This window comes from Hippocampus guttulatus, chromosome 6 (genome assembly GCF_054856545.1).
Source record: "Hippocampus guttulatus isolate MCC_2025c chromosome 6, RoL_Hgut_1.0, whole genome shotgun sequence".
NCBI classification, from domain to species: domain Eukaryota; kingdom Metazoa; phylum Chordata; class Actinopteri; order Syngnathiformes; family Syngnathidae; genus Hippocampus; species Hippocampus guttulatus.
The window spans coordinates 21,213,640-21,237,099 of NC_141266.1; the positions used below are offsets into that span (position 1 = coordinate 21,213,640).

The following is a 23,460-nucleotide window of genomic DNA, read 5'->3' on the forward strand; positions in this document are numbered from 1 at the left end:
CCTGCCAGGCGAGCAGCGAGTCAGTGCGCTGTATTCGTGTGCGGATGGAGTAGAACCGACAGCGGGAGCGCCTTGCCCTTGCTTTTTTTTTATGTGGCGTTTTGAGCGTCCACGGCGATGAGAAGCACGGCGGGCGCGGAGGTGCGAGGCATCCATTGCCGGTGTCCAGAACAACGCCGGAGGATGACCGCCGCACTTTCGTCATTTTGCAGACACGATTTCTTCGTTTTCTTCGCTTTTTGTCTCACTATTTAACATGGAGCGAGGACGGCAGTAGCGGCACTTTTTTCAACGCTTCCCCCCCTGCTGTTTAATTTCATTTTAAATTAATTTGGGGGGTGTTTTGTGAGTGTTATGGAACCATGTTGACTGGATCTAAAAGCACGTTTAAAGTCCGACAAATGGGGCCGGACATCAAGGTAAGCACACACGCTAATAAGCTCATCAAATGAACGATCATTCAAAAGTAGTGGTGAAAAAAAACACGGCTTCAAATTCGTCTCGCATCGACATCATTGTACCTGCTTAAATGGACCTTAAACTATTTTTACTTTGGTTCAATTCGTGCTCGTAAGTGGAGTAAACCTGCAACTCATTTCAATAATCAATATGTCGGTGGTTTTGTTGGTCAGTGAATTGGATTAATTGACAGAGCGGAAAATGCACGAACGTAATTTGATTAAGATTCACTTGCTGATGAAAAAACAGAAGAGTAAACATGTGTAATTGTTTTCCAGAGTCGGAGCAGATGTTTGCAAATGTCTTATTTTGACTGAACACAGAGAAAGTCAGTCTGCTTTCAAGGAAGATGACCAAAATCAGAGAAGATTAACTGTTGAGAGGCTGGATGGAATTTTGAACATTTGGACGATGCTAAGTTTAACAAGGTCTCCAAATTACATTATTCTAACACTGTTTAACATCATATGTGGAAAATGTTGCACACTCGACATCCATTGCAGCCTGGTCATCTCGGAAGAGGGTTCACCCATCTGTGGGCCCTTCTCAAGGTTTCTCATTTTTCACCAGCTGGTGTTTTTTGAGTTTTTCTTTGCCCTCCTGGTGCTTAAGATCATGGTTAAAATTTGTCAACTGTCGTCAAGTGAAGCCCTTTAAGACTTTTTGTGATGAAGGCCGATAAAAACGAATTTGACTTTTCTAAATCAGTGGTGCCCAACCACCAATCCGAGCCCCATTTGGACATACCAAAAAACAAACAAACAAAAAACGCAGTATAAATGTGTGCAACTGCAGCCAATCAGAGTCCAGCTTTTTTGTCTAACTTTGGTTTGTAAGTTTAAGTGATCAGAGTCCGCCAATGAATGAAATACGAAGCAGTAAACAGAAAATAATAGTAATGAGTGAATGTGCAGCTAAACACGCAGGTAACAGGCAGCCATGACTTGGCGTCATCTTCCAAAGATTAAGCTATTTTGTGTGTGTGTGTGCGCGCGCGCGAACAGTCCTGACCCACCGCAACTAAGAAAAAAGTACATTTTTGTTATTATGAATCAGCTATTGGGAAGTGCCTGAGTTGCCTTTGCGAGCCTTTTGTAGCTTAAATCTGCACGTTTCATTTCTGTATTTGTGTTCATTTGAGAGCCGAAGCAGCAGGATGAGTCAGAGCCAAAAGAAGAAAAGCCATCCAAGTTCCTTCTTTTCGTCTTCCTCTCTGGTTATTTTCAGCAGCCGCAGGGGAAACGCTTGCAGATGCTTGTGGACGCAAGCCTTAGGCGTCGCTTTTGTGCATGTGTGCGCTTGACGGAGGAGGGGCGGGCACATCTGTCCGCCGTCGCCATGGAGACAGCAGTTGAGGAATTTTTGGTGGCATTCGATTACCTCTGAAAATGAGATGTGCCAACAGATGCTGTCCGTCCTCCCGGGCCACTCTCGAGTATTCCTTTTATGTTAATCTGGCGGAGAGGTGGTCATGTGACTTGGTCGGCGGTGGCACGTACGCACACACATGTACACACTAAGCTTGTATGAAAGCCAAATTTGTCCAAGATGGCTTTGCGGTCTGTGTGCATATTTAATCTAGTTGTGCTGAGCCCGAGATGCATTGTCTTTTTCTTGAGCAAGCCGCAAATATTATTCTTGAATTTAAGTTTTTCCTCGTGTATGATCATGCAAATGGAAAAGCAGTGTTCCCCGCGAGATTGCAGCTTTGTTTTTTTGATGAAGAAACCTGTCTGGTGGAAAAATTGTCCTCTATATTTAGAGAATTAAATTTAAAACCCAAGATACTTCGGAATCAAGAGAAGCAGCCAACTTTTCAAATCTACGACTAAGAAACATGGCGGGAGAGACACAGCCGCACCACATAGCTCAAGTTGAACATGCATATGGAGTATGTTGTCTCTTGGTGTGTCAGGTGTCTAATCTTGTCTGATGTCCAACATGTTCACATTGCTCTTTCTCATACTTGACACAATCCCAGATCAACACCCTACTCTTTGTTTTCTACTCAAAAGCTGTGCTGATCTAGACTCCAACATACAAAACTACCACCGCTGCATACAAAACGCTGTCCGTGGAGCAAGAACAACAAACACAGTTAAGGCGATGAATTCATGACATTATAAAAAAAAAACACAACAGTAAAAAGCACGACACTAACAAAACCGCGTCTCATGCCGAGTCAAAAGCCAAAGAGCAAAAATGTGTTTTAACAATTTATTTTAAAATGGTGTATCAAATTAGAAGCCATTTGTATCCATCGTATTGAAGCAAATGACAAAAAAATAAAAATAAAACAAAGAAAAAGCACTGGATGAGGGGGAGAAAACAAACTGGGGCGCATGTTGATTGTCCCGTGGATTTCTGGTTGACTTCCAAATTTTCCGGCAATTTCTTGTTTCCTTTTTCGAGGCGCAACTGCGGCTATAAATGTCCCAAAATGGAGGCCTTAACTGCAGCGTTCATTTGCATATGCTTTGAACCTCCCAGTCACCAGAGGATCATTGTCATCATCATCAAAGTGTTCCCTGATAAGACCGTCATCCACACCCGCCCCTGCGGGACCTTCCACGGACCCCCTCGCGTCAAGCTCGGCACTGTTTTAGTGCAACAATGAGAGCCGGTTTGCGGTCCCTCTTTTGGTATTGATTGTCAGAGGGCGGATCGATAATAAAGCAGCTGGCAGCATTGAATGAGCCGATGTTTTGTTGGGAGCGTAAAAAAAAAAAAGACTGAGGGTCTTCAAGAGCCAATTAGTCACCGCTAAAGACATTTACTCCAAAGCACAACCAAGTACTTTAGCTTGGTGGCCATTTGTTTTGGGGTCCAACTGGATTTTAGAGGAGCGTGAAAGAACACTGCAGTTTTTATCAAATGAAAAGGAATAGATCTGGTTAGGTTTTGGTGCTGAGTGTCATGAATCTGGGCAGTGTACTGTGAAAATTTGGCTCACGAGTCTTACATTTCTGATTGTTACATTGTCCTATGTGTGATAAATATTCCATCCTTGTTTGTTTTTTATGCCTATTCACCAGAGGCGGTCTAAAAATGGCATCAGGCTAAAAATAAAAAATGTCAGACCCACTTCCTTCATTGTTCCTCAGCTAGCTAGCGCAGCCGTCTGAATTTTGTCATTCACGTGAGGGAATGTGTTTGGGCTGTGAGATTTTGTTGTCGGGTTGTTTTTTTTCGGGGTCAGCGCCGGCGGCAAGCGGCTGCTAACGCGCACTTAAGTGGACGCAAGCGGCGCCGAGTCCAAGTGGGAGTAGTCGTGGTGGAAAAAAACAGTCACTTGTCACAGGATTGCGGTTGAAGCGATGAAGTGAGAAGAAAACAGTTGACTGTTAGGAGCTTAAAGAGCAAGTTTTGTTTCCCCGCTCCAATAATGTGGTTTCAACATTAAAAGTACTATTTTGGCAGGATAATGCCATCGAACTTATTGTAAATTATTTTGGTTTCCCCCCTCCAACCCCAAAAAGCACATTCTCAGCTCTTAAATAGTTTGAGCTTGTTGTTGTTGTTGTCGTAGTCGTCCAAACAGTTGTACGATGCATTCAAAAGGAACAAGAAACTAGGTTGGTTGATTCATTTTTCCATGAGTGTATATTTTGGTGGCTCAAACATGGTTGAGTGGGGGCGTGGTTTCAGCACAGGCCACACCCACAGACAACACTTTCCTTTTTCTTCATTTCAAAGGCTGCTTTTCGATACTTGGCCATTTTCTCATTCATTCCGTTTTGGCAAAAGTTGTCGTCAACATTCCTTTTCTGTGTGTCCAGTTTACGAGACACCTTTGTTGTCACTTTACTTTAAAGTTGGAATATTTTTGTATGTACAGTGGACACATCAGTGCTCCAAAATTAAGAAATCCAGGAAAATGTTCCACAAAGAGCAACAACACATGATGCAGAGTTCTGGTTTAGCGAGAGGGAAGCCACGAGCAATGGAAAGTACAGTAATAAGTTGGCGGAGAACACGATGGGAGGCACCTCGGACGCAAAAAAAGGGGCCCTCCAGAATGCAACGTCAGCAATTTTGACTTTATTTTGACGTTAGCATAGTTAGACTGTAGACAATAGCACATTCAATATGTTTGTCTGACATCGCAGGAATGGAACTTTGCCATCTTGCGACGACGACCTCTACCAAAACTGCTTGTTGAACTGCCAAGCCTTTGGAAAGAAGAAAGAAATAGCTGACATCTGAATGGCCTCTGACGTTGTGGCCTCCGAGCTTGAGTAGGTGCCACATTAACGACAAGTCGAGGAATTTCCAAAGCCAGATAGGGAGGCAAAGAATGAACAATACTTTGTCTGGCATGCTCAAAGAAAATGAGACTTTCCTGCCTTGAAATCAAAAGAGCTTTGATGTCCACGGCAACTTTTGTCACAAAGACGCCTTTGCTTTATCTCACAAGGCAAGTTAACAAGTTTCACCCTTTCAGGGACAGTGGACAGTTTATCATGTTATCAGATTACATGGTGCGTGACAGGGTTAAGCAAAATTGTAAAAAATAAAATGATTTAAAAAATGAATGGGAGTAGCAGAAAGCCAGGGTGTGAACATTGGACGCTCCCTTCGTCATAGAGAGTCGTGTTGAAAGCAGTTGTCACCTGCGGTGATGTCATCTAATTATCAGATTGCAGGATGCCGTATTGACTGTGTGAACTTTGCTGGGTTTTGCATGAAAGGCACATGCTGATAAATGCCGGCCGTTTTGCGAGGCTTAAATGGATTTCTGGTCATCTCATCACTCTCTGTGAACGAGGACGGAAAAAAATACCGCTTACTAATCAACACAAATACATGTTTTGTTTTTGTTGGTTTCCCCTGTTTCTGTCAAGTGTAGCCATTTTGGAGGTTTTGGCGAAGTAGTCTTAAATCAACTATTTTCACTCCCGCAAAGTCTCTCGTTGTAAACTTGCGCTTTAACGAGTGCTACAAACGCGATGCTCGGCTTCTCATTTAGCGTAAGTCGTTAAGTGTAGCATTAGCCGCTGAATGGCCTCTTGTTTGCTGTGGCTTTTTTTTTCCACGATAAAGGCGGCGGCTAAAACGGATCGGATTTGTATTTTCAACTTTTCACTGCGGGCCCACAAGTGCTGATGGGCTGCTTTCAGAAGCTCTCAAACCTAAACGTCTACAAGCTAAACTTTCTCCGCCGGATTTTTCGTCTGACCACCTGAATAATCAAACCGTCGGCGTTCCGAGCCTTGCCGGCCGTAAGTAGGGCGTTCTTGCTCGTAAATGTGAAAGCGCGTCCCACTGGGGGTTTCTAGTAAACTTAACTTGCTCCATATGTTCCAGCGGGGAGGGGGGGGGGGGGCTGCGGTTATAGCTTTGTACCTTTTTAGGTTTTACCGAGAAGCAAAGCGAGACAATATATCAGGAGCTTTAGCAATTGGGCTAATTTAATTTTCCGTTTTTTCCGGCTAACCGTATTGCAGAAAGTGATCGAACAAATAGGAGCAAGAAATAATAATAATAATAATTGCAGGTTGCTTGTTGGGATACAATTTTCCACGATCGACGCGTAATTGGGTGGACACGTCTGGATTTGCCGCCATCAAATAATTTTGGAATCTATTAGTCAACCGATGAATTGTTATTATTATTATCAATATAGCTTATTTTGGTGTCGTTTAGTGATTACACATCAGTTAATCAACATTACATGAGTGGGAATATTAAACATACTGTTCTACAGATTCAAATTATGATTGATTGGTGAACTGATTCAGTTACTGGTTTTCATCTGTAACATATCAGAAAAGGTGCAAAAAAGTTGTCCGTTATTTTTCTAAAATAAAATATATTTTGATGGAACGCAAAAGATAATTTTGCGCTCATGCTGGACGACAGAAATCAGCAAATATTTACAGTCGAGAAAGTGAAATTTGAGGATTTGTACAATTTTAAGTTAAACTACGGCTCAAAGAGATGAATTGATTTATTGTCAACAAATTGATTCATATTTGCACCTCCTCCCAAGATTGTAATCAATTGTTTTTGTCTCCACAGGAGAGGATGCTGAATCACGGTGGGATGACGGCGCGGGGTCGAGATGTCTTTGAACTACGTTGTCTTCCAGGTAATTGGAAACCGTTTTTGTTTCGAAATAGACGCGCTCAGCGCCAGTTCACTTTGTGTGTTTCAAGGCAGCAGCCGGTGTTGTTTTTGATGTTGCGTACGGCCCCTCTTCATTTTCACACATTGGCTCGACCTTCAAGAGAATGCCTTGTCCAACCTTATCTTATCTCATTACAACACGCTTATCTTCTTTCGTTCCAGCACACTGATAGAATGCCCGTTTTTTGCTGTGTCAATGCCAGAATTTGTGTCACTCTCCCAGTAGTTATTGAAACAGTAGCTGCCAGCAACGGGATAACGGTGGGACACTCACTGACTGAAACCGAGCCAGCCTTGCAGGACAGCCTAAACTTTCGGTCACACAAATATTCCGCAAAAAAACCAGACTTGAACTGCAGCATTGAGCCTCTTTTCACACAGATTATTTTATGTCTTAATGCTTTCCAATGGGTGTCAATTGTGCGCAGATTTTTGTCGGTTGGGTCGATCTGGTTCCAATTCCACTGCGAATAGTGGAGGTCAACTGTACACTAAACAAGTTGTTTTAAAAATATTGAATGGATTGCTCCATGTTCTGAATCGGTTCTTTTTATTTATTTTTTCATTTGTTTATTTATTTTAAACTCCATGTGATCGGCTCCAAATTACTGATCCTGTCAAGCCTAATTAATGTGTATTACATATTAATGTTGGTTGTATCATCCATGTTGTTTGTGTTTGTTGGCACTGACTATTTTGCGACATAGTGTTGACGCTTAAGATCTGCACAATGATTTTTCTGTTAGTTGCGTTTTATCTTTTAGGTTTTTTTTTTTGTTGTCAACTCCCCCCGATCAAGCTTACCTTACGGACTATATAACCTATTGAACAATACTTGTATCAAGAAGTAGAAGTAAAAGGATGTCAAGAAATGAAGGGAGAGCTGGAAAATCGACTCAAATACAGTAACGGCTGCATTTTCTCCTTCTGGTGTTTCCTGCTCATCCCAGCAGGTCGCCCACAGCGGGAAGCGTCTGCTCAATAGGAGATGCGGGACAAAAACAAGGAAATATGCGGATGAAAATCAACAAAAGACAGCCCAGAGAATGCGGCCGGGCCGTGTTTTCTCAGACTGGTCCTTGAGACGGCGCTCACCTCGCAACCACAAGATCAAAAGAAACCAAAAGGGCTCTTAAAATGGCCAGTGTGATTGTTTCAGTTTGGCTTTTCGAGAAAACGCGTTTTCAACAGCTACCTGAGCCGCTCGAAATCTGCTTATTTGGCTTGTTGTCCGGCTAAACCTCTCTCGGAAGAGCGTCATTCGCACGGCGTTCTTTGACTTCATCACAGTTCATCATTTGCGGCACGATTATGTTTTTTTTTTTTGCTTATTTCAAAGTTTATAATGACCATAGCATCCATGCTCATTTGCTGAGCGTTGTGTTATGTTTAGCGTTAAGCTAGCAGACTCTGACATGGTTTGATTGAACATTTTCAAAAATACAATATAGAATTTTCTTATGTCGTATGGGCCAGTTTTAGAGTCAACTTCAACTGGGAGTAACAAATAAATGCGCGCCGAGGAATAATTTGCAACAATTTCATCAATGGTGGGTGCTTCTGGAACGTATCCCCTACGATAAACGACCCGGTTGAATGTAAAGTGATGAAAGGACATGTGGCTCGTAAAGACCTTCCCTTTTTGCGATGACTCAAGAGTCCACACTGCTCTCGCCGCCTGCACTTTGCACTTGTCGAGTCTCTCCAGGGGCCGCACTCTGGTTCCTCGTCCGCCATTGTGTCCGCCGTCAACACGTTAACAAAGGTTAATTTGTTGACGTGTTGACATGTAGTCTTATTTTTTTTTCCCCTTGTACTGTGGGTGTCAAGTGTGAGCTGACTCAGTGGTACCAGAGCGCAAAGTTCAACACCCAAGACTCACTGCGTGTGCCCCTGTGTGTTGAAAGCAGTTGTCGGTGTTACGTTGACATTGCCATCTAATTATCTTCACAGCAACAACTGTGCGAAGGTACACGTCGAATATGGAAATATTTTGGACGTTTAGTGTTGTGTCTTTTTAGGTCTACATTTCCCACCCAGTCCCACAATGTGTTTGTTTGCACAGTAGATATATGACCCGGCATAAAAGACATCTTTTCCGCTTCCTCCTTTTCCTCCCGCAGCATAAACAAGAGTTCCGTGAGTGGTAGAAATGACTGTTTTCCTGTTTGGCCTTTGGAATTCCCTCATGTCTTCATTGAGTGAGGTCCATTAGACTTGGCCGGTCGGGCTGGCTTCTGTTGCGTTTCTTGACAAGGGAATTCTTGTTCCATACACGTTTTCTGGAGAAGAATTTGATTCTCCCTCCACCTCTCCTTTTTTTGCCAAACGTTTTTCTCCGAACGTTGTTGCCATGCAACTCCACATTTGCTCTTCCTCCGGTTCTTGGCAGCGCTCTTGCGGAATTCTGCGTCCTATTCATAAATAGCTGCAGAAGTAACAATCACATTATTTATCAGCTGCCCAATCGGCAGGAGTTGGGCGTCACACACCTAATATTTTGCTTTTGTTTTTCTGTTTTTTATTCCCCCCCCCCCCTCCCCCGCCCTTCCTGTTATGCATCATAACCAGAGGCGCTCAATCACTCAACTTAATTGGGACTAATGTATTCGGGGATATTTTTCCAACACGTCCCTTTATTCCTCAGTGAAGAATGAGAAGAATGACAATCTTCCTGATTTTATTTTCGGGGGGTGCGGGGGGGGGGGGTGATACGAAGCATTGAATTAGTTTGGTCTCGTTTGAGGTATGCATTTCCTTCATGTTCACAGAAAGCTAAAATGCTAAGCCGGACATCTGTTGTGCACATTAAAGCTGTTAGCAGCCATGTATGGATCATCGCACCCGGAAAGTCTTCCAAATAGTCTGCCACTTTTTTCAGTCCATGACCGCTACTTTAGGTAAAAAAAACTGCTTAGCAGTTATTTTTGCTCATATCGTAAGGCTATGGCATTCCCCTGCCGATTTAGGATTTGGCACTTGCAAATTAATTTGATTTAATTTTCAGTTACTGAATAATCGCGTTTCTAATTAACTTTTTTTTTTTTTAATCTATTCATTTTTGGGGGAGGGGGTGACTCGTCCTCTACAATTTGCTCTTTTTGTGCTTCCTGAAATGCCCTGCGATGCTGCGAAGAGGGTCCCAAAAGTCCTTTGTCGTTGTCAAGGAAACACATTGAAGTGACAAATGTTGCCTCTGAAACGATTCAAAACTTTTTTATGGAGTTGTCATGTCACGAACAAACTCCAAAGGGGGAGTCGATCAAATTCCCCAGATGGGCTCCTGCAAGCAAAATGGTCAACTTCCTATCTGACTTCAGGCACAGGTTCCTTGAGATGCTTTTGTCATTCCTCTGATAAAAGATGTCGCACCGAATAAAATGTTCATTGATGATACCATCGTTGGAGACTTTAACCTAACGAGGATACACCAAAGGATCCTCAACTTTCAACAACATGCTCCACCCACATTGCAATGCTTCACGCCAAAATGGCCGACTTCCTGTGCGATTTTGGACACGTGTTCTTGAGAATTCTTTTTTTTTTTTTTATGTGTCCTCTTATATCATAATTTTGTGTCGATGTTGTAAACTGATGGCGGTGCAAATTTTTTTCCCTCCCTTTTAATGATGTGAATCCTACAAAATAACCTTTGACCCTTATGTGCCATTTGCAGGCGAGTGCGTGCTGCAGAGGGCTGTCATGGTGAGGAAGAAGCTTACGGCGAGGGAAGGCAGAGGCTGGCTGTCAGGAACGCTCTTCTGCACGCACTTCCGAGTCGCTTTCGTGCCCCAGGATGCTCCCAAACCTGATGTCAGCACTTGTCCTATACTGCACGAAAATACCAGTCAATATATTGTATGTGGGAGGGACTTTAAAAAAAAAAAACCCCATCTAAATCTTTTGTTGCAGGACAATGCCGACCCGGTTCTTTTGGGGGATCATGACGTAGCTTTGGCATCAATTGAGAAGGTCGTAGTTGGTAAGTCAAGCTTCTTCAAATATTGTCACATACTGTACTGACATAATATTGAATAAATGACTACTTTTAATGCAGGGTCTGAAAAAGTCTGCAGATACCCTATGTTTGTCTCTCATGTAATTTTACTCCAGTATAATCTATTAGAATTCCAGTTGACCCTGCCACCTCACCTAATTTTTTTTCCTGACCCAATGCCCTGCAGATTGTGGGAAAACTCACCTATTTGCATTTTTGGGGGTGGGGGGGGGGGGCTGTCATATTTATGTGTTGAACTCTTGCGGTCAATTCCATGTACTTTTAGGGGAGCACCGGTTGTTCAGCGCTTTTCACTTTTTGCGTTCGAACTGTCTTGTTTTGTCTTTCTCATGAATATTCCTCCTCCCCACCTTGTTGTGTTTGCAGTGGGCCCCAACCGGACCAAACTGGTGACCCCAAACTCATCGCTCAAGTTCACGCCGGAGGAGCTGGTGCTTTACTGCCGCGACCTGCGAGTCATCTGCTTCCTGTTTGACCGCCTCACCCCCGACGCCCAAGTCATCGAGGTGTGCGTCTCTTTCACACCCACTTGGACCGCGTGCGTGCGTGCTTGCTTGCTTTCTTTTCAAGGCTGGGTATCCTTTTCAGATAACGCACACCATCGCCAAAACCTACCAGCCTCTCAAGCCGGGCTCTGTGTTGTCCTTCCAGAACGCCGCCCTTGGAAGCGTAGGTATGGTCCCTTTGTCTATTCATGCTTGATTGTCACGAGCAACATGAGGCACACCCAACTTTCACAGCAACCTGAAATAAGTGACATGGCTACCCGCAGTTCAAGTGGGTCAAGACTGCGACAACCTCGTTTTATGTGTGGAGGTGGACATTTCAAAATAGTGGTCAAAGCTCCCCAAGCTAACACATCAGCGCGAGCCTGCGATGCGTCGTCAGTTCCAATTTATGCCTCTGATCGATTAAATTGACTCGAATGTGATGGTTTCTTAAAAAAAAAAACACACACACACACACACACAAAACATTCCTGTCAGCAATATCTATATATATTTTTAATCAAATTAATTTGGAGGGGGTCTGCCTACGGTGTAGTACCGTACAGCACCACACCATGCCTGGCAGCACTGAGGTCTATGCAAATACGTGTCGCGTAATCAAGGGCAAAGAGAAGAGGCAGATACGGCTCCCAACCAAGTTTCTATAATAGTTAATTTTCACATGTCGCAGAGAGAATATTCTGCATTGTTGGATGCTTGGTTTATATGTGTTGCTGCTCCGTGTCTGTGTGTTAAAGTAGCCAATGTGTGATGGTTTAGAATTAGCATAATCTCGCTGCGAACATCTGACAGCCTGTCTGTTGTTTTGAAGAAGATGTTAGCATTAAGCTAGCAGACTTTGGTTATATGGTTATGTTTTGGTGGGTTGTACATTATTCAGTTTATCAAATTTTCTTTGGTTTTACAGTAAATGTCAACTGGGAGTGACAACAGCTTGAAGCTAGCACACTTGCCTCTTATTTGGAGAACTGGACAAAAGAGTCTTTGTTTTCCTCAAAGTGATGTTGTTAAACGATAGTCTCCCTTTTCTTGACAGGGAGAATAAGTGAGCAAGCACAAAGAAATATGTTTAAAAATGTCTTTTCATAAATTCAAGAATTTAACAAAATGTTTCAACATTTTGCAAGCGAAAGAATCTTCTTTTTGGTTCTCAAAGTGAGATAAAATAGTTGTGTAATAATACTCAAGTGTCTCTTAGGCACTTCAAAACAATGTTTTGATTTGGCTTCTCTGGATGGTAGTTTTTCACCTATTGCAGGTGCACGTGTAACGTTTCCCTTGAAACAAGCGGGAGTTCACTGTACAAGGTATTCTCCATTTTCCGTCCGTGTATGTGACTGATCAATGTTTTCTCGGCGCAGAAATGAAGCAGTTCCTAAGCAACCGGCGGCGGGACGCCCACATGAACTGGCACGAGTCGGCCGCCGACTGGGAGCGAGAGGTGGAGCGCTGCGGCGCCACCGGCTGGAGAGTCAGCTCGGTCAATGACCGCTTCGAGATGTCCACCAGGTACGACGGCTTTCGAAAGAATTCGCCCCACCTTGAACTTTTGTGCCATTTTTTTTTTGTCTCCCTTTTTTTGATTGCTTGAAATATTTTGTGGTATTACACTTCTGCATATAATAAGGAGAACATTTCTGGACTTTTTTTAGTCTTCCAAGATTCATCGTTGTTCCTCAGAAGGTTCTTGACACCGAACTGAAGAAAAGCTTCGCCCACTTCAATGACGGACGCATCCCTGTGAGTCTTTTTTTATTTTAATTTTATTGCTACCTAGATTTGCGAGTGGCCCAAATTTCAAGGTTCTTCACTTATGAGCTATCCATTAGTTGTTTTTTTTTTGTGGTGTTGCATTTCCAAATCTAAGATACGAGTGAGCTTCAAATAAGCTGCTGCTCATAAAAGTGAAAATAAAAAAATTGTGCAATGAAGGTACCGTAATGCCCTGAATGTCAGCAAGGAGAACCACAGTCTTGGATGCGCTTTCAGGCATTTATTGAGTGGGACAAGCAATCAAATACAAAAGGACAACACTCTCAATGAAGGACTCCAAAGCTAGAATTTGAATATGTCTAGTTGAGAGGCACAAGAGAATGAGTTGTTTTTGTGCTTGTGAACAGCGCCGTCAGACTTGGAGCGCTCTGAACGGATATCCACTCGCCTTTGATTTTGTTGTTGTTCCAGCGTTGGTGCTGGCGACATCCACACGGCAGCGACCTCCTGCGCATGGCCAGCTTCCAGAACAACATCTACCACGAGAAGGATGACATCAGGTGCCGTGTCTGTCTCGCCAGCCGTCTTAGAAGATGTTCGCTATCACTCACCTCGCCACCGTATCGTACCGGATAGAGTCGTTCGGGAATCAGTCAGCACTGCCAATTACTTAACCGTTTGCTATGCTAGGCACTTTTCGATTCATTTTGTCAGCCCTTGTATTCTCTGGCATTTGACTCAGCATGACTTAGATTTGTTCTTGGTTTTACCGTTGGGTGCTTTGTTACCAATTTGCTTTACTGTTTGTTGTATATGTTCATTGCTCCATGCAGAGCACTTTGGATGCAGCGATGGCTGTTTGAAAGTGCTCTATAAATACAGTTGAGTTGAGCCCTTGAGTCAACTATATGGGAGTGATTGGCGAAATGGGAATGATTGAAGGATTCAGATCGCAGTTGCTGCATTTGCTCATTTTTAATCGTGGTGTGTTCATTTTTTTTTTTTCGTATGTGTGTGTTGCTTAGGAACCTGGAGCTCATCCTGTTCGGCTGCCATTCGTCGGCGTGCGTGGTGGTGGAACTGGGCGAGGAGCTTCCCTCGCCCGCCGACATCCAGCTGGCGCACGGCCGCCTACGAGCGCTCTGTCTTGGAGGTGGGAACGCCATACGTAAACAGCCGTACCTTGACTTGGCAGTTTTTCCAGTGAGGAGACGAGTGAGCTTCTGAAACGCTGACGCTCAAGTCCAAGTGAATAAAGAAGAGCCTCGGGTGCTGTTTGATTAACAGGGCAAAGAGTCCATCCATCCATCCATCCATTTTTTAAAAAAAATTGCTATTCCCGGGGTCGGGTCGCGGGGGCAACAGCTTTAGCAGGGAAGCCCAGAACATCCCTCTCCCCAGCCACTTCGTCCAGCTCTTCCCCGAGGAATCTCAAGGCATTCCCAGGCCAGTCGTGAGACAGTTTCTCCAGCGTATCCTGTGTCGGCCCCGGGGCCTCCTGACCGTGGGACATGCCTCACCGGGGAGGCGCCCAAGAGGCATCCTAATCTATTTTAATTTGCCACTATTTGAAGACATAACGTAGTCTGGCATTTCTTGTCCTCGGTCACAGAGGGGCAAAATGGGGACAACCAGATAATCTTTGTGTGTATGATGAAGAAAGTCACGAATGGTCTTGTGTGGCATTTTTCCTGTTGCAGACATCTCCACGTCTGTGACTGTGCCGGATGAAAAGTGGCTGTCCACGCTGGAAGGAACACACTGGTTGGACTACACCAGGTAACTGCCATCATCAGCATCATCAGCCCTATTAATATCCATCCATCCATCCATCCATTTTCCGAACCGCTTGATCCTCACTAGGGTCGCGGGGGGTGCTGGAGCCTATCCCAGCTGTCTTCGGGCAGTAGGCGGGGGACACCCTGAATCAGTTGCCAGCCAATCGCAGGGCACACAGAGACGAACAACCATTCACGCCCACACTCACACCTAGGGACAATTTAGAGCGTCCAATCAGCCTGCCATGCATGATTTTGGAATGTGGGAGGAAACCGGAGCACCCGGAGAAAACCCACGCAGGCCCGGGGAGAACATGCAAACTCCACACAGGGAGGCCGGAGCTGGAATTGAACCCGGTACCTCTGCACTGTGAAGCCGACGTGCTAACCACTGGACTACCGGGCCGCCCGCCCTATTAATAAAAGAAACAAAAAGAAAAAACAAAGGACACCCCCCCCCCGCCCCCAGGTCCATACTTTACAGACCCCCAGGCTATAGGTGAAAAATCCACCCTATAGATCAGTGATGGGCCCGTGACCACACTCTGGCCCCTTCATTCAAACCTGCCCCGCCCCCCATTATAAAAAAATTACAAAATAAATTCTTGCACTTAATGTTGTTTTTTTGTTCGGGACAGTTTTATGCCATCCATGAATGGTCATTTTTAGGCACTGAAAAAAGTTTGATCAAAAATGAATAATATTCAGAGATTTTGCCCCTCACATAGCACTGATGAAAAATTGTGACCCCCTCCAGTATTAAAGTTGCCTATGCCTGATTTATTAGCTACATTAAAATCACTGTGATACGATGAAGGCCAATCATGCACGTGCATTGTCTCCCATGTGTAGGTGGTGCCTAAAAAAAGCTTCGGAAGTGGCGTGCCTTCTGCGCGGCGGTCACATGACTGTGGCGCTGCAAGGTGAGTCACGTGAGCCATTCATTGTTCAAAGCTCAATAATGCCGACATGGACCCTCCGCGACGCCTACGTGTGCAGCCTCGTGCGCCTTCGGTGTAGTGCCGCAAAATGGCAGGCAGCACTGAGCTCTCGCAGAAGACGTGATTCAGAACAAGAAGAAGAGGCAGAGAAGCAGCCCAACTAAACTCCCGTTCGGGTTCGCAAAGAGCAAAGGCGAATGTATGCCAATGTGCGTCTTTTTGTCTGCTCTGTTTGTACGCGTTTCTGATCCGCGTGTGTTCAAGTGGCAGTTGCTACCATGACGTTGGTGCTCGTTACCATTAGCCCATCGATGGCATTTCGCATCACCGTGGACCCCCAGTTATGCAAGATTCGGCATTTGCAAATCCACCAAACCATGCAACTGTTTTGTTTGGTTACCGAATACCCGATCACTGTAATTTCATAATTGTTATTTTTTTCTCTCCAGAGGCGGAGGACCGAGACATGAGCTGTGTGGTGTCCAGTCTGGTCCAGGTCATGTGCGACCCCCACTGTCGCACACGCCTTGGCTTCCAGAGTCTGGTGCAGAAGGAGTGGGTGACGGCGGGCCACCGCTTCTACAGCCGCGCCAACTATCACCGGGACAACGACAAAGAGGAGGTGAAAGCATGTTGCCTCATCCTTGCCCCCCACTTTTTTTGTTTTTTTTTTTGCTTGAAATAATCAATTAATGGACAAATGATCTATTGTCATCCATCCATCCATTTTCTGAAACCGCTTATCCTCACAAGGGTTGCGGGGCGTGCTGGAGCCTACTTATTGACAAAACAAAAAAAAATAACCTTTGGTCACGAGCTATGGGTCATGACCGAAAGAACGAGATCCCGGATACCAGCGGCTGAAATGAGTTTTCTCCGCAGGGTGTCCGGGCTCTCTCTTAGAGATAAGCTGAGAATCCAGGAGGGGCTCAGAGTCGGTCGAGCCGCTTCTCCTCCACGTTGAGAGGAGCCAGATGAGGTGGCTCGGGCATCAGATTAAGATGCCTCCCCTGTGAGGTGTTCTGGGCATGTCCCACCGGCAGGAGGCCCCGGGGACGACCTAGGAGAAACTGAAGAGACTATGTCACCCAGCAGGCCTGGAAACGCCTCGCAATTCCTCGGGAAGAGTTGGAAGAAGTGGCTGGGGAGAGGGAAGTCTAGGCTTCCCTGCTAAAGCTACTGTCCCCGCCACCCAACCCCGAATAAGCGGTAGAAAATGGATGGGCGGATGGGAAAAAAAAGTTATAAATCAAGGTACCAATGTACTTATTTCCAGAAATACCCTAGTATGTGGGAAAGTACAGGGACAGTCCCGATGCCTTTTTCAGCTGCTTATTGACTACCTGAAGAAGAATGATACCAAAGGAAGCCAATGAACGGAGTGGCACAGGAGCTGCTGCGGGCCACAGCTCCCACGTAGACGTTCACGCGTGCGTGTGGTGTGGTGTCTTCAGGCTCCAGTCTTCCTGCTCTTCCTGGACTGCGTGTGGCAGCTGTGGTCGCAGTACCCGTCTCGCTTCCAGCTGACGGACGACTTCCTGCTGGCGCTGCACGACAGCACCCACCTGCCGCTCTTCTCCAGCTTCCTGGCCAATTCCCAACGGGAGAGATGCAGACGCACACAGGTACTCACAAATACCCCTCCTGTTATTCTGGCAGGTCAAGATCTGTACTTCTTACTTTGTCAAAATACAACCGTGACTTTTTCAACCTCCACTGATGTCAGCGTGACGTAAAATAGATTTCAAGAGAGAGTGAGGGTGATATAAAGTGCGTGAGTGTGAGTATTCCTTTTTTGCCACCAGAATCTGGGCCAGTGCTACACGCCCGTCAACGGCTGGCGAGACCCGCTGCACACTGATAGCGGGCCGGAGCCGCCTGACCCTCCACTGCCGCCGGTGTGGGACTGGTCGCTGCAGTACAGCGAGCGGCGACAGGCTGCCTTCACGCAACCTGTCCCTCAGACACCCCAGCCACCTTCCCTGATCAACGGAAACCTCAACACCCACCTGGACGCCCACCGGGTAAATCTTGTGTAACACTGCCACCTGGTGGCCGTGTAGTAAGATGTCAGATCACCCGTGGGAAAATGTTGATCGTCCAAAAAAAAAAAGTCCACTCACAATGATTCATCATGTCTTGGCGCCACAACTCATGAATTTTTCTCATCCTGAAAATCAAAGAGGACTCAGGAAACAGAAATATATATATATTTTTCCTATCAGCTCTTTACATCGTGGCATTCATTGCTTTTCACGACGACTACATTGGCCTTTTAATAGGATGGCACGTTATTATGGTGTGTTATGCGTACAATGGTTGTAAATCCATTTTTCATAACACTGTAACGTAAAATACAGAAAAAAAAAATTCTAAGTGCACATTGGGTTTTTCATTTTTAAAAAAAACTACCCAAAATCTCCAAACTGTATTCTCCTTATTAGGGGATGTTGTGTAGGAATTTGATGCAAAGAAAGTTCAATTCACTTTACTTTGAAGTCTGCAATTAAAAAAAAAAAAGGAATATTTGGTTGTGACTGCAATCAGCATCGTTTTATTTTCTCTTCCACATCCAAAGTGAAGCCCCCCTGTTAATGTTTTCCTGTCCTCTTCTCTCTTCCCCCCACAGCCGAGCGACGGCACCCCCGGCTCCGTGTTCCTCCTCTCCCGGGGCGTCTTCTCATGTCCCACCAACCTGCTCCCGTGGCGCGGGGGCGGCGCGGGCGTCAGCATTTCGGGCGTCTACCGCAAGAGCCACCGCAGGGCGCCGTCCTCCGAGAACGTCCCCGGGCTGGAGAGACTGCTGAAGGCCTGCTCCCTCAGCGAGACCCCCTCCAAGCCCAAGCCGGACCCCTACGAGCCCTTGCTGCCCCTCCTCATGGGGCCCTGCATGGGCCTGTGGAGGGAGTGTTACCACCGGGGGGCGCTGCATGCTCAGGTATGAGGCCAGGTGGAAATTTTGACGGTCACCGAACCAAATTCAGCACCAAGAGGTGACGCGTTTTGGTTTGGATCCAAATTGATTTTCTACTTTTGGGGAAGAACGAACTTAAGAAACAAGATGGCGCAGGTTATAGTCAGTGAAGCAGTCGTGTGACGCACTGGTTGAAAGTTGCCCACTACTTTGTCAGCGAAAGCAAACGTTCAGACTCTCCGGTTGAAATCCAAATGAAAGAAATCACACAAAATGACAAATGAAGCGCATAGAAGAGCAAAAACGAGAGTCCAACATCCATACTATTTTCAAACACGTCCTCCGAGGTGCTTACACAAGTCGGAAATGTATTCCGGTTTCCGTCCATCCGTTTTCTGTCGAATTGTTTTAAAACCTTGTTTGACTTAAAGTGGTCCAAATGCTCGGTCTGTTCTCGTATCTGACGTATGAAAATGTTGGGCCCTCGAGGGAAATTTACCGCAGCTGTGCACGTCACCGGCGCGGCTTGCGGAATTGAATCACAGAAGCATCCGGCGCATCGCTGTTCTTTTCAGCTGTCCATCAGCAATCCATTTTTGGCCCGTGTCCCCCCCCCGCCTCTGTGATGTTTTCGGACCGTTTCTCCTACGCCGTCTCCATGGCAACGTAAGCCGCAAGTGGGCGCCTTTCTTTTTGAGGGGGCTGACGGATGGAGAATAGAAAGAAATGTGCGCCAATGCTGCTTATGATGGAACCTTCTAGAGTTTACGCATACATTTTTGGTGTTTTTTTTTTTTTAAGCAAATATCTTGGACGACAAAGCAGTTATTTTCTCAACGAGTCGCCATCCCTCTACTAGACACCGTGCCCCAATTAGTCACCATCAATCTCAAATAGTTCCCTCTCTATTTATACAAACCAGTTTGTAGTCTGCTTGCCCCATTTGAACTCCGTTGCGAACCAAAACAGCAGCGCCTAAACTGTCTCGGATTCCAGTGCGTAGCCAATGTCAGACTACAGTAATGTAGCACGATATATATATATATATTTTTTTAAGCCGACAGACGTGTCGCAGACAAAGGTCGGGTCTCGTCGCCGGTTTTGAGTTGTTCAGTTTGTTAACAGAAACAATAAAAAGCGACGGCAAAATGGTGAAATATTTAGTATTGCAAGTGGTCGCCAGAGAATGAATGAAAAACAAAATCCCATTTTGATTTGTTTCTGAAATGATAAGAAATAAAGCAGCTTCAGTGAGCTGCGATAGGAGAAACAAAGCATGAGTGTTTGACATCCTGATGTGAACCTTGGCGATAACGTGCCCACTTGGTCATCCGGCAGGCCTTCTCGCACCCGCTCAGCGCCAACCACCGTCACCCGCTGGAGCTCCTGGCCAGGGAGGTGCGACGCCTCCAGGCGCGGCTAGCCCAGGCGAGCCCCGCGTCTGCCGCCGAGCCGCGGCCGGCCCACGACGCCAACCACAATGCCAACAACGGCACCTTCCTCTTCCCCAAGTCTCACGGAGCCGCCGCTTCCGCCCCCAAAGCGCCCTCGGCCGCCCCCGCTCAAGCGTCCAGCCCCGCTCGCAGAGAAAACGCAAACAAACACAGCTTTCTGTTCGGGCACGCTTCGGACACCCGTACGGGTCGCGCCAACTCCAAAGTGGCCAAAAGCAACCCAAGTTAATCATGTGGCCTGCCCGGCCACTTTGTTTTTTTTTTTTTTTTTAAGGGCACCTTCAAAGTATCAGAGAAGAAAAGGATGACCCACAATGCACTTGGAGACCCTCCTGACACATTTTCTGCAAGAGAGGAGCCGTCTATTTTTAGGCTGCAAATGGAAAAATGTGCCAAGATAGCACACGAAAAGGTACTTGCCGCCGGGGTTGCAAAACTTTTCCAAATCAAATGTACAAAATTGCAATCACGTTTCAAAAAAAACGTTCGGTAGGCTAGGTGTGCCTAATGAAGTGTCCGGTGCTTTTGAGGTTTTATCTGAAGAGGAGGTGAGCCGCACCCACTGTGGAATTTGGGGCATGGGAGTTATTTTGGTGTTCGGCGGCAGCAGCAGCCCACCCACATGCCAGCTGCTCGCTTACTGCTTTTTGGACTTACAAACAAGAACGGCACTCTCCCCCTAATTCTGATCTTGAACCAAATGTATTTTTTTTTTTTTCGAAATGCTTTAACTTTTTAACGTTTCCTAGCCACTGTTGTATTGAAAGTTGACCCGTAATGTACGTTGAAAGCACAAAAGGGAAGAAGCGCGCACGTAGCTGGACCAATGTGTTCAAAAAGGGAAAACTCACTTTTTTTGTACAGATTTGTTGGGAAGTGGTCGCCGAGTAGTGAGAAATTGATTTCAATTCATTTCCAGAATAATAATCATGAAAATCAAAGCGAGCAGTATTCGTTGTTTGCCGCCGTCGTAAGACGTAAATCCATTCCATCGGGCTCCCAAGTTGGCAGAATGCTTGTCACCTCTGTCGTATGACGACGTTTGACCAATGGTGACTTGTGAATATGATTTGTATAATTAGGAACGTCCTTTTCAATCCACTGCTTTTTGGTACGAGTTGACCGGATGTACATTTTGTATTTGTCGGCCTGTTTTTTTTTTTTTTGGTCCTCCTTTTCAAAAATAAAAAGCAGCACTTAGACTTGTGCAACACACAGCTCACAAACTTTATTCATTTGTTTTTGATTTTGTTTTTCTTAAAGAAAATAAATATGATCTGGAACAGTTAAAAAGTAGCACGGCACTTACTGTACAATCAGCGTTTGTTTTTGGTCACAACGGGACGCAAACGTGTGCAAACTTAAAATGAAAACTTAAAAATGCTCCGACATATACAAGTCTCGAAAAAAAAACTTGAACCTTTTACAGGTGAACTTTGTGACGTTTTGTAAACGGCATCGGGTCCATCTGTAAAATGTTTCAACTCGTTGTTCACGAACATGGAAATGTAACACAAAATATACACAATTTGTGTGACTCTTCGGGTACTTCAAACACTCCCAAAAGGGACCCGGCCTTTCCGCTTTCAGTGGATCCAAGTGAGATCAAGGACTAGAAAAGTCACCAGTCATTCTGGAGAAGGCTCTCTTGCAAGCGGGTCCCAGGAAGGGGCGCTTTGGCCGGGCGTCGCCCCCACCAGCCGACGGGCTCCGCCCGCCCGACGTAGGGGCCACAGAAGCATCCTGACGACGACAAAGATGAGGCTCCCTGGCCCCCGAGCTGGTTGAGGGACTTGCACATGGGGCACGGGTAGTCCGAGAGTCCCTCGATGTCCCGGAAGGCCAAGTTGACGATGTGGTGGCAGCAGGCGTCGCAGTAGAGGTGGCCGCACGATAGCCGCTTGAGGCGGGCCTCGTAAGTGATGCAGCACTGGCAATGCGGCGCGTCGGGACCCAGCGACAGCGAGCCCGTCAGCGAGCTGCTGTCCAGGCTACCCGGCTGGCTGCTGCTTTGCTTGCCGGCGGATCTGCCCGAGGGGGAAGAGCCGTCAGTTCAACAGGCAAGCGACTGACTCGTCCCTTTCTTCTGAAGTAAAACTTAACTAAACTGACTCAACATAAGACAACACAGTGCAAAACTTTGGTGTTCAATGCCAACACGTAGGAAATACTAGATGGGCTCGTATTAGTGGTAATGCGCAACAGCCAACAGCTTTGAACACAGAGTGGCGCAACACATGTAATCAAACACCTTTCAGGAACATTTAATTGTATCCTCTACAAACCCTGACTCATTTTACTGTGGCTGACTGAGCACTTGTGGCAGTCTGTTTCTCATCTTTTGTTGGGATGTCACATTTACAAGTTTTGGCAATGAACAAAAGTGACCCAAATGGATTCATAATTCACTTTAAATGAGGTGGCTGAACAATAATAAAATCGTTTTCATTTACTTGTCAGAATAATAAAGTGAAGGCAATGAGTTGGGAGAATTAACAAGAACAAAAAACATTTCTGAGACTTGGCAGAATAACAACCAGATAAATGACAATTTATATTTGTTGCAGGAATAATTTAAACCATAGCAATTTTAGAGTATTCGCTGAAAGCAAATTAATTGAGTTGCAGCATTAATAAGGTGAAGAAAAAACCCCATTTCCAATCACTGGCTGGAACGATAACAATCATGAAAGCAATTTGAACAACCCATTTTTATCCCACCAAAGACGAACAAAATGATGAGCCGTTTTGACACCAACGAGCACAACCTGAGCTCAATTAGCGTCATTTATGACGTCAAGGGAGAGCTCGAATCTTTCAAAGTGCAACAAATGGCTGAAGGATAAAGACATTTTTTCATATATCAATGTCCAAGGTACGTGACAAGGTAGAAGAGGATGCATGAAATCGTCTCATGAGGACTAATTTCCCACAGCAGCTTGTTGCATTGTGGTGAAATAAAAAGAAAATCACAACAATGGCAACTAAACGGTGAGATGCCCTCGATGCAACGAGACGTTACGCAAGGATCCTCCCGCGCGCCAACCATGCAAAATTCACTTTTGAAAATTAAACCACAATCATCACCTGCTGGACGAAGACGACGACGACGACTTGAAGCAATCAAAGCTGAGCGCGGCGAGGATCCGCCACAGAAGGTCCATGGTGGACGCATCCACCAGCGCTCATGCTGCCCCTGCCGCACATGCGCACAGTCGCCCCATCGCCATCATCATCTTCGTCTTCAGGCTTCTTCTGCCGGGCTGCGGAGTTGGCCGGCCGTGAAGTCAGACAGACAGACAGGCAGCGCTTGCGACTTGAATTCAAGTGGCGTGGTTTAAAGTGCGTGTTTGGCCACCAGGGGGCGGAGGAGGAAGGACCAAGTGAGACGTGCACATAAATGGGAGGGCGCTTGAGGTGCGCGCGCATTGCAAGGCGCCTGACATGAACTGACCTTGATTTTTGGGGGGAATCTTCTTTTTCCGGAGCATACACAAACCAGTGGTGACAAACAAGGTGACAGAATCACATATTACAAAAATACC

At 45.7% G+C, this 23,460-nt stretch overlaps 2 protein-coding genes across 3 annotated transcripts; one reads left to right on the plus strand and one right to left on the minus strand.

Moving 5' to 3' along the window:
* On the plus strand, window positions 1–21,132 carry mtmr11 (myotubularin related protein 11). Of its 2 annotated transcripts, none has more exons than XM_086113071.1 (17): window positions 1–419; window positions 6,481–6,550; window positions 10,265–10,401; window positions 10,501–10,570; window positions 10,973–11,112; window positions 11,195–11,279; window positions 12,477–12,624; window positions 12,768–12,855; window positions 13,300–13,388; window positions 13,854–13,981; window positions 14,529–14,607; window positions 15,459–15,529; window positions 15,997–16,169; window positions 17,002–17,172; window positions 17,353–17,571; window positions 18,177–18,485; window positions 19,800–21,132. In XM_086113071.1, exons 1-17 carry the CDS (start codon window positions 363–365, stop codon window positions 20,142–20,144), a joined length of 2,379 nt encoding a protein of 792 aa, XP_085969197.1. In that variant the 5' UTR covers window positions 1–362; the 3' UTR covers window positions 20,145–21,132. The 2 variants fall into 2 exon arrangements, with proteins under 2 accessions (XP_085969197.1, XP_085969198.1); XM_086113072.1 differs by lacking the exon at window positions 1–419 and adding an exon at window positions 4,631–4,697.
* Window positions 21,119–23,256, minus strand: LOC147204130 (uncharacterized). The gene is made up of 2 exons (XM_086113076.1): window positions 23,003–23,256; window positions 21,119–21,942 (listed from the first exon to the last, which is right to left on the minus strand). Exons 1-2 carry the CDS (start codon window positions 23,077–23,079, stop codon window positions 21,537–21,539), a joined length of 483 nt encoding a protein of 160 aa, XP_085969202.1. The 5' UTR covers window positions 23,080–23,256; the 3' UTR covers window positions 21,119–21,536.
* Window positions 23,257–23,460: the final 204 nt, after the last annotated feature.

Bases quoted from the DNA above. Each gene is read 5' to 3' on its own strand.
- mtmr11 (XM_086113071.1), top strand. From the start codon at position 363: ATGTTGACTGGATCTAAAAGCACGTTTAAAGTCCGACAAATGGGGCCG. The intron at 10,571-10,972 runs GTAAGTCAAGCT...TTGTGTTTGCAG, and splicing joins AATTGAGAAGGTCGTAGTTG to TGGGCCCCAACCGGACCAAA. The intron at 12,625-12,767 runs GTACGACGGCTT...GACTTTTTTTAG, and splicing joins CGCTTCGAGATGTCCACCAG to TCTTCCAAGATTCATCGTTG.
- LOC147204130 (XM_086113076.1), bottom strand. From the start codon at position 23,079: ATGGACCTTCTGTGGCGGATCCTCGCCGCGCTCAGCTTTGATTGCTTC. The intron at 21,943-23,002 runs GTGATGATTGTG...CCCCTCGGGCAG, and splicing joins TCGTCGTCTTCGTCCAGCAG to ATCCGCCGGCAAGCAAAGCA.